Source organism: Phyllostomus discolor, chromosome 4, assembly GCF_004126475.2.
Source record: "Phyllostomus discolor isolate MPI-MPIP mPhyDis1 chromosome 4, mPhyDis1.pri.v3, whole genome shotgun sequence".
NCBI classification, from domain to species: Eukaryota; Metazoa; Chordata; class Mammalia; order Chiroptera; family Phyllostomidae; genus Phyllostomus; species Phyllostomus discolor.
The window spans coordinates 101,601,541-101,615,433 of record NC_040906.2 but is presented as its reverse complement, the minus strand read 5'-3'; the positions used below and the strand labels follow the sequence as shown (position 1 = coordinate 101,615,433).

General features: G+C 44.1%; 1 protein-coding gene across 2 annotated transcripts in view; it reads left to right on the top strand.

The window, feature by feature from the left end:
• The first annotated feature begins 354 nt into the window (after positions 1-354).
• Positions 355-13,893, top strand: part of ERCC3 (ERCC excision repair 3, TFIIH core complex helicase subunit) — a 36,288-nt gene continuing 22,749 nt past the window's right edge. For both annotated transcript variants that reach the window (XM_028508810.2, XM_028508811.2), the window contains exons 1-8: positions 355-459; positions 762-967; positions 1,608-1,844; positions 4,401-4,450; positions 4,868-5,003; positions 5,184-5,348; positions 5,778-5,982; positions 7,442-7,756. In XM_028508810.2, the coding sequence (XP_028364611.1) occupies positions 432-459; positions 762-967; positions 1,608-1,844; positions 4,401-4,450; positions 4,868-5,003; positions 5,184-5,348; positions 5,778-5,982; positions 7,442-7,756 (1,342 nt within the window). In that variant the 5' untranslated portion in view covers positions 355-431. The remainder of the gene's footprint in view (positions 460-761; positions 968-1,607; positions 1,845-4,400; positions 4,451-4,867; positions 5,004-5,183; positions 5,349-5,777; positions 5,983-7,441; positions 7,757-13,893) is intronic.

Here is a 13,893-nt window from a genome sequence, read left to right as displayed (position 1 = left end):
GAGGATCTGACCACTGCATGTAGAATGGCACAACTGCCCTGGCCCTGGGCCCTGTTTTATTCCTTGTTGGAGGTTAACACCAAATTTGTTCACTGTCAATATCTGTCGTGTTTAAGTTCCGGGGGGCCTCCAACAGTGGCTAAAACAGTGCTTGAGGACCACGCCAGGCGCTCAGAAAATACACATCACTGACTAGAAGAAAGAATAACACGACCCGCGCGTGGTCACACGAACTGGGTCGTGTCGTTCAGCAGCCACCCGCTCGCACCCCCGCACGCCCCCGCACCCACACTCACAGGCCTACCCCGCCACCGGAACTCAGAGGCGGGACTTTCCTTGTGGTCATCGGAAGAGTTTCCGGGTGAACCGGAAGTGACTGGAGAGCAGTTGGCCCTTCGGAGACAGGCAGCTTGTTTCTTGCTCTGGGCGCCATGGGCAAAAGGGACCGTGCGGACCGCGGTGAGAGGTGGCGTCGGCGCGCCTGGCTGTCCGCACTCACAGTCGCGTCGTTTTCCTCGACCAGCACCCCGAGCCCGGCGGGGGGCGGGGGCGAGGGTAGTGGTGATCTGTGGCCCTTGGGCAGCCCTGTGTTTTCGGTCGGGTGGGCAGGGTCTGAAGGAGAGGCGCCCGGCAGCACTCGACTCTTAGCCAGAAATGTGTGGGCTGCTGCAGCCTGGCTGCGGCCAGTTCCGGAAATGCCGCTAGGCGCGGCAGAGGGGCCCTTGCTCCTGGGGGGCTCATTTCTGTGCCCATATCTCCAGATAAGAAGAAGTCCAAGAAGCGGCACTACGAGGATGAGGAGGAAGATGAAGATGACGCCCCTGGAAACGAGTCTCAGGAGGCGGTACCCTCGGCTGCCGGAAAGCAAGTGGATGAGTCTAGCACAAAATTGGATGAGTATGGAGCCAAGGACTACAGGCTGCAGATGCCGCTGAAGGCCGACCACATCTCCCGGCCCCTTTGGGTGGTGAGCATACTGACAGCCAGGGCAGGGCCCGCAAGGAATCTTTGGGGCCAAAACAGAAATTCAGGCTACTGCTGGCAGAGTTGGCTGGGGAGAGCTTTCATACCGGTAGTGTGGACAGCTGAGATAGGGATGGTAGGTGTGCACACCTGCGCCAGCTTCCTTCCTCTCTAACCCAACATTTTACACCCCCTTCTCTCCACTTCTACTGCAGGTTTGGGAATATTTTTATCCACCGAGTAGATGGCATTTATTATGTAACATTTTAATTCCCCACTTTTAAAAATTTGTGAAGACATAGTTGGGTTTTTTTTTTGTTTGTTTTTTTTTGCTCAGTTTGAAGTAATCAAGGCTCTGCATTCATTTGATCTAGCCAAAAGGTAACTTGAGAATAGATGGTAAGGTGCGTTTTACTGTGAAGAATAGTGGGAAGCAGCTACTGACTTTGTAAACCGTTTCATCTATTTTCACTCTCTGTATGTGATCAAAGTAAAAGGCCCCACAGTTGGCTGAAGGAGTGCTTACAAAACTATCCTTGGTGTATCACTTTTTTAGCAACTTAATCTTTTATAGATAAATGATACGGAAAAAACCTAATAGTCTTAGAAATTCATTAGTTTTATGTCTGTTTGGTGTTTCTCAGGCTCCTGATGGCCACATTTTTTTAGAAGCCTTCTCTCCAGTTTACAAATATGCTCAAGACTTCCTCGTGGCTATTGCAGAGCCAGTGTGCCGACCAACCCATGTGCATGAGTACAAACTGACTGCCTACTCCCTATATGCAGCTGTCAGTGTTGGGCTGCAAACCAGTGACATCACTGAATACCTTAGGAAGCTCAGCAAGACTGGAATTCCTGAAGGAATCATTCAGTTTATTAAGGTAAGTGGGGGAAAAGGCTGGCACTTTTGTCCTCCTCATTAATGTAGTAATATTGAGGACAGGTGTGACATACTGTTAATTGTGGCAGTCAAGAAAATGGCCATTCAGATCTAGTGTGGGGAGCATAATAACTCATTACTATACAAGCTGCTACTCCTGTGAATCCAGCATTGTGTTCTTGCTGAGGCCACACTTCCCATGAGGTGCTCTTAGCCAGTGGGTATTCACACAATGAGGGTAGTAATTCAAGCCCATTTTGGCCAAGGTTATTTGAGAATGCAGCCCAAAGCTAATGGTGGTGTGGACTGAATTGTGTACTCTCCACAATTCGTATCGTAGAACCCTAACCACATTTGAAGTAAGGAAGTAATTAAGGTTAAATGAGGTCATAAGCATGGTTCCCTGATTGTGGGTAAAGCATAGCTCTCCCGCCACCATGGATGAGAAGAAATCTACCAAGACATGATCTGCTTAGGGAGGAAAGTTGGCAATCTCTGATGAGAAGGGCCTGGAATCTCTTTCTCAATGGACTTTTATTGAGTTTAGTTTGCATAGATTGCATAGTTTGCATAGTGTGCATGTAAAGCTCATCAATCGATGTCAGACAGTAATGATCAAAGAAAGGAGATAAGGTTAACAGACAGCATTTCTGGGATCATGGAGGTCCTTTTGAGTCAGGGTCTGGTAGACAGGTTGACGACAATTGGCCATCAAACCTGGGGAAACAAACTTATTTTGTGCTTGCACCCTAAACATTTAGTATGCATAGCTGAGGACATTCTTAGCAAAGCAGGTTTCACAGGATTTAATGCATTCTTTCTCAGGTCTGATTGCCCCTGGAAACCACTGGTTCTGGCACAAGGCTACACCCTACTTCGCATTCTTTCATGCCTGAGTCAGGCAGGGGAAACAAGGCAGCCAAGAGATTAGAAGACATTTTGCAGATAGAATGAGGACTCAGGCTATGACAAAGCTGAGGGTTGAGGGTCTTTTGTCCCTCCTCTATGGTCCCCTAAGTCTTTCCATGATGGCCCCTTCATGACTGTGCCTGTCTTAGGTTGTTCTTTCCTTGAGGAATCTTATCCATAATTGACTATCCAGCCATCCTCCAGGTGCCAAGCAGGTTGAAGTAAAGGGGACAGAGGCTGCACCCCTGCCAGGAAGATAAGTTTTGTCTCCTTAGTGGTTTATGGTCCCAGGGTCCCCTAGCCGTGGGGTCTTTTAGTCTGTCAGCGAGGTTACAGCTCCTGAAACCAGGCAGGACAGTTCCCAACACCTGATCCAACAAGATTAGTGTCTTTATAAGAAGAGACACCAGAAGGCTTGTTCACTCTCTTTCTCTTTGCACGTATACAAAGACAAGATCATGTGAGCACAAAACAAGAAAGCTCTCTGTAAGCCAGGAGGAGAACCTTCACTAGAAACGGAATCACTGGCACTTTGATTCCAGACTTTTAGAAATAAGTTTCTGTTGTTAAACCACCCACTCGATGTTTTTCTGCATAACAGCCCAAGTAGAATAACACAGATGGTAAACTCCATCTAAGGCTGAATAACCTGCATTAGATAATAGTCAACAGTTTTCATTAGGAAAAGTCAAAAAGGACTTCAAATGTTGAAGACGGTAGTGTTCCATATGAAGAGCAGTTGAAAATGCTTGGGTTTGTTCAAAGAGATAGGTGAAATACCTTTCAGAAGAGATGGACAGCGGCTTTCATTGCCCTCTGCTTATCTAAGGGGAGTTGGATTCAAACCCCAAAATCTGGTGTGGCAGAAGATGAGTGCCAGAGGGCTCCAGAACAGTAATGCATCCAACCTCAGAGAAGCTAGCAGCAGTTCTGGAGAGAGTTCTCTTCTCCTGTTATATGGAAGGCTGCCCAGGGAAAAGCCTGCTGTATGCTGGAATGAGCCACATCAGCACTTTGCTGCACTCAGTCTTGGCTGGGAGCTGCCCGCAGACATGTAGGTGTTGTCACAGTGCATTGGTGGACCCAAAAGGGCAGCTGTGGAGGCAGGCAGCAGCCCTGGGTCTGAGGGGTGGCTTTTCATGGCCACCAGCAACCTGGAGAGATGTATGTTTTATTCTGTACCATTAAGAAGCTTATATGCTAGGTGGGGAGATAGAAACCTTGGTGAGGAGGCCAGGAGGCTTTGCATTTAATTTATACAACAAACAATTACAGAACACACTCTCTGGCCAGCATTGTGCTGGGTGCTGGAGTAATACTGATGTGGTATGATGGGTCTATGGATTAGACTGGGGCCTGTGGCAATAGAGAAGAAAGGGAAAATAAAGATTTTAAGCAGCTCTTTATTAATTAAGAAATGTGTATTAACATTAGTTAGACAAGAAGAAGGTGTTGCTCCCAAAACGAAGAGTGTAGTAGAAAAAGCTCAATGTAGGCAGCTCTGACCGTGTTAGGATTGTACATTGAGTTTTCCTATAGCAACACGAACTCTACACTTGGTTGATAGGTGGTAGGGCGTACCCAGTAGTGAATGTGTTCTGAGTGGACTGCATGTTGCTAATTTTACCTGATTTGTTACTCCTTGCAGTTGTGTACTGTCAGTTATGGAAAAGTCAAGCTGGTCCTGAAGCACAACAGGTAAGGGATTCTGTGTGGCAGGCCTGTCCAAGGCACTTTCACTCTCTGTGCTGCAGATGTTAAGAAGCCAACATTTGTGGACTGTCCACTCTGCATCAACACCCACTCCCCTGAGTAAGGTGATACAAAGGAGTAAGTAAAGTAATGTGGCCAAATCTAAAAGTTTCTTCACTGACCACCACATTACCCCAAGTGGAGCCAGGGCTCAGATTTTGGTGTATTTGCCTTCATAGTATGGCTTTGTCTACAATTCTCATTTTAGGTAGCTAGTAGTTGCTAGCTTAGATTTGGCAAAGGGTTGTGGGAGAGTGATAAAGTGGAGAGAGGCATAAGGTCACTGTTTTTAGACATCTGACTGAGCAGTGAGACCCTCTGAAAATGGTGTACTAGTCAGTTGGCACCTTCTTCCTCTTGTAGGTACTTTGTTGAAAGCTCCCACCCTGATGTCATCCAGCATCTTCTCCAGGATCCAGTGATTCGGGAGTGCCGCCTAAGGAGCTCTGAGGGGGAGGTGACTGAGCTCATCACAGAGACTTTCACAAGCAGATCTGCTGTACGTGAGCTTCTGGGTCACCCTGGGGTGGGAGCATTTGGTATTACATTTCTTTCAGGTGCTCCTGTTTCAGTATTTGCAATCTAGTGGCCTTGCTGTTTTCTTGCAACTTAAGTTCTTGCTTGGTAACAGTGGGGCTAACTGTTGCATGTGAATCCAAATCGTGTCTTTCTCTTACAGATTGCAAAGACTGCTGAAGACAGTGGTGGGCCCTCCACTTCCCAGGTGACAGATCCACAGGGTAAATCTGACATCCCCACGGATCTATTTGACTTTTATGAGCAAATGGACAAGGATGAAGAAGATGAAGAAGAGACACAGACAGTATCTTTTGAAGTCAAGCAGGTTATTGAACAGATCCCCTCCTGGTTCCTTCTCTAAGACAATGTCAGAAGCTGGTCCAGTGCTGCATGGACTCTTTCTATAGTCTATGCGAGAGGAAGGAATGCTCATCTCTTCCCAAATTGCTTTCTCCTTCTTGGTGTCTGTGGGCCTCATGCTGGTGGGTCAGCCTTCACAAGTTCTTAGGGAGGTGTGAGAAATGGTGCCAGAGGGGCATTTTTGGCAGCTGGTTGGATTTCATTTTGTATATGTCCTTAGTTTGGGTTGCCTTTCCATGTTTTAACCCAGCTGTTATTAAGCAGGATCTGAAGTTGCCAAAGCATAGATAAACTGCTGTCCTTTTGACCACAAGTCCTCTTAGAATATGTGCTGTTTATGAGCATGCTCTGGAGTTAGGAGAGTTATAATACTTAGTTTGTTCTCACTCCCCAGGAGATGATTGAGGAGCTTCAAAAACGTTGCATTCACCTAGAGTACCCTCTGTTGGCAGAATATGACTTTCGGAATGATTCTGTTAACCCTGATATCAACATTGACCTGAAACCCACAGCTGTCCTTAGACCTTATCAGGAGAAGAGCTTGCGGAAGATGTTTGGGAATGGGCGTGCACGTTCAGGGGTCATTGTTCTTCCTTGTGGTAAGTGATACTTAAATGAAGAAGACCTCCAGGCTGCCTCCCACTTTTCTAGTGTACCTTTCTCTAAATGTACCTCACACCTGGCCAGGGAACAGCCATGGTCAGATGACTCCCTGATTCAGGACTTGAAAAGTATTTGAGTGCTTGCTGTGTGCAGGACCCTGACCTCCATCCACACCAGGATGTAATGATAGAGAGAGCGACACTCTGATCTCAGGCTTATTCTGGCGAGGTGGAGACAGATGGTATACAAATCACCTAAGCAATGTGTAATTCTTGGGCAGTGTAGAAAAACAACACTGTGCCAGGGAGGTATCATTTTGTATGCTGGGTTGGGCTGTTTTTCTTCACAGTCAGTCTTGTGAAGCCTGTTTGTGTGCAGGTTCCCCGGCACAGACACTGGCTTGTTCCCAGACAGCAGGTTAGAGTGTGTGCATCCACGAAGGCAGGGGCAGCCCTGGCTTCAATCTGATATTATTTATCCCAAGTCATGGCAGCTCCTGGTCTGCCTTCATGGCCTATAGTCACAAAGACTCTGCTGTCCTGGACTTAGGCTGGTAGAGCTCTAGGGGAGTGACCTAGGCCTTTAGGTGGTGGTGGTTCCACGAGTTATTTTGATGCACATTCCCAATAAAGGAAGACTTGCTGCCAAAAGGAATAGCTTGATTTTTTTATCTTGATCTTCAAATGGTTGATGGTAATAAACATGGAAGCTCCTGAAATTTCACCTTCTCTGTCTTTACCAGCAGTGTACACACTTACTACATTTTTGACTTCTCAGCCCACTTGGTTGTGTAGTCATGACAGCTGTCTTTTGCTGAGTCCTCCATGGTGGATCTGTGTGCTGGGCACAGTCTACCCCAGAAAGACCACTTTTCCATGGATTTGGGCAAATTATGCCTTAGCTTTAGTTTTACCACATTTAAAATGGCAATAATACTGGCCCTGGCTGGCGTAGCTCAGTGGATTGAGTGCGGGCTGTGAACCGAAGTGTCACAGGTTCCATTCCCAGTCAGGCCACATACCTGGGTTGCAGGCCACAGCCCCCAGCAACTGCACATTGATGTTTCTCTCTCTCTCTCTCTTTCTCCCTCCCTTCCCTCTCTAAAAATAAATAAATAAAATCTTAAAAAAAAAAGAATGGAGTGAAAAAAATGGCAATAATACAGTCTCTTATCTCTGGTTTATTTTGAGGTTTCAGCCTTTAAACAAGATACATGTAAAATGCTACAATAGGGGCTGGCACTTGCCTCTTTTACTTCTTATATTTGTGTGTAAAGTGAGCATGGCTCCCTTTTATGAAGATGAAAACAGACTCCAGAGCAGTAAGTGCTTCATAATGTCAGCTGTGAAGATGGTTACAAATAATTTGTCCAGATTTGTGTGCTGATCAATCTGTCTGTCTCTGTCCTTCATTTCAGCTTGGCCTTGGGTAGGATTATTCTTTGGTTTCTTGTAGGTGCTGGGAAATCCCTGGTTGGTGTGACAGCTGCATGCACCGTCAGAAAACGCTGTCTGGTGCTAGGCAACTCAGCTGTGTCTGTGGAGCAGTGGAAAGCTCAGTTCAAGATGTGGTCCACCATTGATGACAGCCAGATCTGCCGCTTTACCTCTGATGCCAAGGACAAGCCCATAGGCTGCTCCATTGCCATCAGCACCTACTCCATGCTGGGCCACACCACCAAAAGGTCCTGGGAGGCTGAGCGAGTTATGGAGTGGCTCAGAACTCAAGAGTGGGGCCTCATGATCTTGGATGAAGTACACACTATACCAGGTAAGCAGGGTGAGGGCTAAGTTGCCCAGTCATTGCATAGACAAAAACTGATTGCCAGCTGTTGGCTTGAGGGAGGGGCTGCTGTGCAGTACAACCATCTTTCTACAGAGACTTACTGGGTAAAGCTTTTAAATAAATCCTAAGTGTCCTGCCTGGGTAGCTGAGTTGGTTAGACATTATTCCACTATGCCAAGGTTGCAGGTTTGATCCCCAGTCATTGGCATATACAAGAATCAACCAATAAATGCATCAGTAAGTGGAACAACAGATCGGTGTTTCTCTGTCCCTCTCTTCCTTTCTCTCTTCCTTTCTCTCTTCGAAATCAATTAAAGAAAATAGTTAAATAAGTCAGAAGCATTTTGGGTAAGGGTAGGGGTGGATGGTGTATATATTCACAGCTTCCTTAATCACTGGCCCAGAGTAGTTGCTTTCTTTTTCAGTCTTATTTTTTTGTTGTTGCAGTTCAGCTTACCCTTAACTCATTTTTTATGGTCCTGTAAAAATGACTAGGAACACTGAAAATCCTTGCAATAGTGTTATTTGTTTTATTTGAAGGCTAAAGTATTAATCCTTAATATGTTACAGAAGCCCTACTTCTAGTATTGTAAGCAATTTCTTTTTTAAAAACAGCTAAGTTAATACAACTTAAATACCATAAAACCCACTCATTATAAGTATATGATTCAAGATTTTTAGTAAACTTACAGAGTTGTGCAAACATCACCATGATCTAGTTTTAGAACTTCTTCATATTAATTTATAGTCAGTATTTTCATCCATATCCCCAGGTGACCACTGACTTGCTTTCTATCTCTATAACCTTGCCTTTTCTGGAGACACCACATTAATAGGATCATACATATTTTCTTGCATCTGGCATCTTTCACTTTGCATAATGGTTCATCCACATTGTAACATGTATTTATAGTGTGTTCCTTTTATTTCTGTATAGTATTCTAGGCAAAACTTTCTTGATAGAACAAATTAAGAGGAATTTGATAAATTAAGTTTTAGTTAGAGATACTCTCAGTGAAATGATATTGGAGGCATTTTACATGGAGTATTCAAAATATTGTCCAAATGGCTCTAGCATCTGCTTTTTTTTTTTCTGTGTAATGAGAGCTACTCCAGCACCTCTTGGTGTCTGAAGATACCTAGATGTTCATGGCAAGCTAGGTAGAGATTAGGTGTCTCTCAGGTAGAAGGAACAGGGTGCAAGTCCAGAAAGTACTTGGCATGGCCCAATAACAGCAAGGTTGGGCCCTGGCTGGCGTAGCTCAGTGGATTGAGCGCGGGCTGTGAACCAAAGTGTCGCAGGTTCGATTCCTAGTCAGGGCACATGCCTGGGTTGAAGGCCACGGCCCCCAGCAATCGCACATTGATGTTTCTCTCTCTCTCTTTCTCCCTCCCTCCCCTCTCTAAAAATAAATAAAAAAATTAAGAAAAAAAACAACAGCAAGGTGACCATGTGACTAGAAGGTGACAGTTAAGTTGAGGTTGTAGAGGGATAGGCAGGGTAGCTATTGGGGGCAAATCTTGTATGTAGTGTCTTGTAGGTCACAGTAAGGGTTAGATCCTTGATTGGGTGGGAAGCTATTTGAGGAATTTGGGCAGAGGTGACATGATCTGACTTAACACTAGAAAAGTATCACCCTGGCTACAGTCCTGACAATAGACTGAAGGATGAAAGGATAGAAGCAGCTAAGTGGGTTCGTTTGTGGAATCCCAACAAGAGGTTTCACCTAGTAAGAATAAAGGTAATCATACTCTGGCCAAGTGGCTCAGTTGGTTGGAGCATCATCCCATATACCAAAAGGTTGTAGGTTCAGTCCCCAGTCGGGGCATGTACCAAGGTTGTGGGTTTGATCCCCAGTCTGGGTGCATGTGGGAGGCAACCTATCAGTGTTTCTCTCTCAATGTTTCTCTCTTACATCAATGTGAGAGAAACATTGATGTGAGAGAGAAACCCTCCCACCCTGGAGAGTGAAACCTAACAGCTCTAAAGGATTTTGAGTTTAGGTCCTCAACAGGGCAAAGAGCAAATGTTAAATAAGGGAATTATAGCAAATCAGAGTAAGTTTTTTGACTGTTAAATACCACATTGGATTAAATAGAATAATAAATCTTTGAGATTTATCTAAAAAAAAAAATAGGGGACTTCCGCCCAAGATAGAGGTGTAGGTAGATACACTGTGCCTCCTCACACAACCATAAAAAGGACAACAATTTAAAAACAAAAAACAACCAGAACTGACAGAAAATTGACTGTATGGAAGTCCAACAAGGAGTTAAGGAGGAAACATTCATCCAGACAGGTAGGAGGGGCAGAGATGGGCAGTGGGACAGAAAGGACCCCCGGGCAAGGCTGCATCAGGTGGACCCGGTGAGGTGGCTGATTGCAGACTAGGCAGTCCCACATTTGTGCACAGATAAACCTGGAGAAGCTGTTGGGGAGCGGGATGGCTTGCTTAACCCAGGGCCCTAGCACAGGGAAATAAAGGCTCAAACCACTATTGAAAACACCTGTGGGGGTTGAGGCAGCTGGAGAAATTCCCAGCCTCACAGGAGAGTTCATTGGAGACCCACAGTGTCCTAGAATGTACACAAGCCCACTCCCCCGGGAATCAGCACCAGAAGGACCCATTTGCTTATGGGAAGTGGGGGAAGTGACTGGAATCCAGGGGAGAGTGGAGCAAGTGCCATTGTTCCCTCTCTGACCCTTTCCCCACATAGTGTCACAAGGCAGCAATGTGGGGTACCCTGCCCTGGTGAACACTTCAGGCTCCGCCCCTCACTATGTAACAGGCATGTCAAGACAAAAAAAAATGTCCCAAATGGAAGAACATATCAGCTCCAGAAAAAATACAACTAAGCGATGAAGTGATAGCCAACCTATCAGATGCACAGTTCAAAACACTGGTCATCAGGATGCTCACAGAATTGGTTGAATTTGGTTGCAAATTAGATGAAAAAATAAAGGCTACACTAAGTGAAATAAAGGAAAATGCACAGAGAACCAGTAGTGATGGGAAGGAAACTGGGACTCAAATCAATGGAGTGGACCAGAAGGAAGAAAGACATCCAACCAGAAAAGAATTAAGAAACAAGAATTCAAAAAAGTGAGGAGAGGCTTAGGAACCTCCAGGACATCTTTAAATGTTCCAACATCCGAATTATAGGGGTACCAGAAGAGGAAGAGGAAGAGCAACAAGTGGAAAAGTTATTTGAACAAATAATAAAGGAGAACTTCCCCAATCTGGCAAAGGAAATAGACTTCCAGGTAGTCCAGGAAGCTCAGAGAGCCCCAAGAAGTTGGACCCAAGGAGAAACACATCAAGGCACATCATAATTACATTAGCCAAGATCAAAATTAAGGAGAGAATCCTAGAAGCAGCTAAAGAAAAGGAGACAGTTACCTACAAAGGAGTTCCCATCAGACTGTCAGCTGATTTCTCAAAAGAAACCTTGCTGACAAGAAGGGGCTAGAAAGAAGTATTCCAAGTCATGAAAGGCAAGGACCTACATCCCAGATTGCTCTATCCAGCAAAGCTTTCATTTAGAATAGAAGGGCAGATAAAGTGCTTCTCAAATAAGGTCAAGTTAAAGGAGTTCATCATTACCCAGCCCTTATTATATGACATGTTAAAGGGATTTATCTAAGAAAAAGAAGAAAAATATGAATGGTAAAATGACAGCAACCTTACAAAATCATTAACAACCACACCTAAAACAAAAACAAAAGCAAACTAAGCAAACAACTAGAACAGGGACAGAACCCCAGAAATGGAGACCCCATGGAGGGTTATCAACAGGAGGTGGGAGGGGGAGAGAGGGGGGAAAGGTACAGAGAATAAGTAGCATAGATGGTAGGTAGAAAATAGAAAGGGGGAGGGTAAGAATAGTATAGGAAATCTAGAAGCAAAATAACTTACATGTATGACCCATGGACATAAACTAAAGGTGGGGAATATGGATGGGAGGGGATGTATAGGGCAGAGGGGAGTGAAGGGAAAATGGGACAACTGTAATAGCATAATCAATAAAATATATTTTAAAAAGAAAATAAAGATTGCTGTGTTCTTTTACAGATCTTTCAAAAGGAACCCTGTTAGGTCATTATATTAATAACTTCTTACTATAGTACTTGCATAAAGTGTTTATTGCATGGGAGTCACTGTACCAATTTCATTATTTTTACAGGTATTTATTGAAATGCTTTAAATAGCAGGCACTGTGCTTGTCACTGGAGACAATGTAGGCGGGACAAGAGTCGTGCAAATACATGTCAGATAACAACTGATATAATATCCAGTCAAAAAGGAGGCAGATGTCCTACGTGATATTTGAAGCCAGAGTCAAGGTGCCCTTGAGGTAGAGCTGGTGTTGACAGGACAGGTCAGCAGAGAGAATTCTGGGTGCTGTGATCACTAAGATCATGACCTGGATGGTTCTGCAGGTGCATGCCTGTATAAAAATTGATCAAGCTGTGCACTTCATTGTAATGTGAGTTCTTCCCCTTTGACAGCTGTCACAGCTGTAAGAGAATGTAATAGCCATGTGAATGGTTTGTGGGCAGATGCCCCAGGGAGGGCCTAACTCTGTTGCCCTGTAGCTAATAATCCTTGGGCCATCCCTGGTTCTGCCTTCCAGGGTCCATGTTAGATTGGTGTGGTTACCTTGTCCTTCTGATGTGGTGTCCTTCTGATTGGTCTGGGGTTCTTGGCTACTTGGTTTTTTTTTTTAGCTGGCAGTGTTTTGGGGGATTACCCTAACCCTGGTTTTTTGTTTGTTTTCCAAGTGTGTGTGTAATCCATGTTAGGCCTTGGCATGTGAAACTCTGTGAAACCTAGGTGTTTCCTTAGGATTAGACAGCCCTCCATTATTTTCCTGTTACAGTTTTTATTTATGTTTTGGTGCAGTTTGACCTCTCATTCTTCAATGTTATCATTAACCGTACCTTTAATTGTAAGATAAGCATTTTAACTTTTCTTCAGAATAGAGTTGACCAACTCGAGGTGCCAGTTCTTGTGCATCAGAAACCTCTGTATACCGTTTTTTATTCTTGTATTATTATTTGTTAATTATGTTATTTTTTCATGTGAAAATTGTAAACCTACTTTTGCCCCACCTTGTATTTTAAATTTTAAAAATAGATACCTGCCTTGAAGTTGTGTTTGATAATATTAATATTTTTCAGAATGATAGCTCATATTTGGTTTAGTTGTAGCTAATTATTATCATGGGAATTAACATATGTCTAGGCATAAACATTTTGTCTTTGCTTCTAGGGGCATTATTACTTCAGAAAATTTAACACAGCATAAATATGAACCAATAGCATACTGATAGGTTCTAATTTGATGATGACACTGTCTGCATGTTACAGAGGTCTCATCCACTAGCTTTGTGAATGACTGCTGAGTCTTAACTCTGTACTTCACAGGTATGACTCTGAAACCTAGAGGGATTTGGCTTATAAGGAAAGGTAGATTCTTTAAAAAATTTTAATTTATTTTTAGAGGGAGGGGAAGGAAAGAAGAAAGAAAGGGAGAGGAACATCAATGTGTGGTTACCTTTCATGGGCCCCCTAACAGGGACCTGGCCTGCAACCCAGGCATGTGTCCTGACTGGGAATCAAACCAGTGACCCTTTAGAAACCTCTGTATAACTTAAGTAGGTCCTCTGCATACAGATTCCTGACCTCAGATCGAAAGTACAGTTGACTCTTATGGACCCACAGAATTTAAACTTGTTCAAGGATAAACTGTTAGAATTTTTACAATGTGAGCCCGGGCTCACATTGTGATGCAACTAATGGATGTCTCCCTTTCCCCCTCTCTCCCTCTCTACTTCTTCCATTCTTTCCCTCTTCCTGTCTCTCTAAAATCAGTGAACATATTCTTGGGTGAGGATTAAAAAAAAGTTTTTAGAAGTTTTTTTAACAGTGTGAATCACCACATAAATTGGGTCTTTTAAAATTAATATCTCATACCCTTTTATGTATTTATTTTATTTAATTTGATAAACCAGAAAGAATTACAGTGTTCAAAAGAAGGGAATATAGTGGAAGCTGCTGGTTTACCAGCTAATTGGAGGAGTGTGGAAAAGAGTTTCTTAAGGCAGGTCAGGGTATCTGA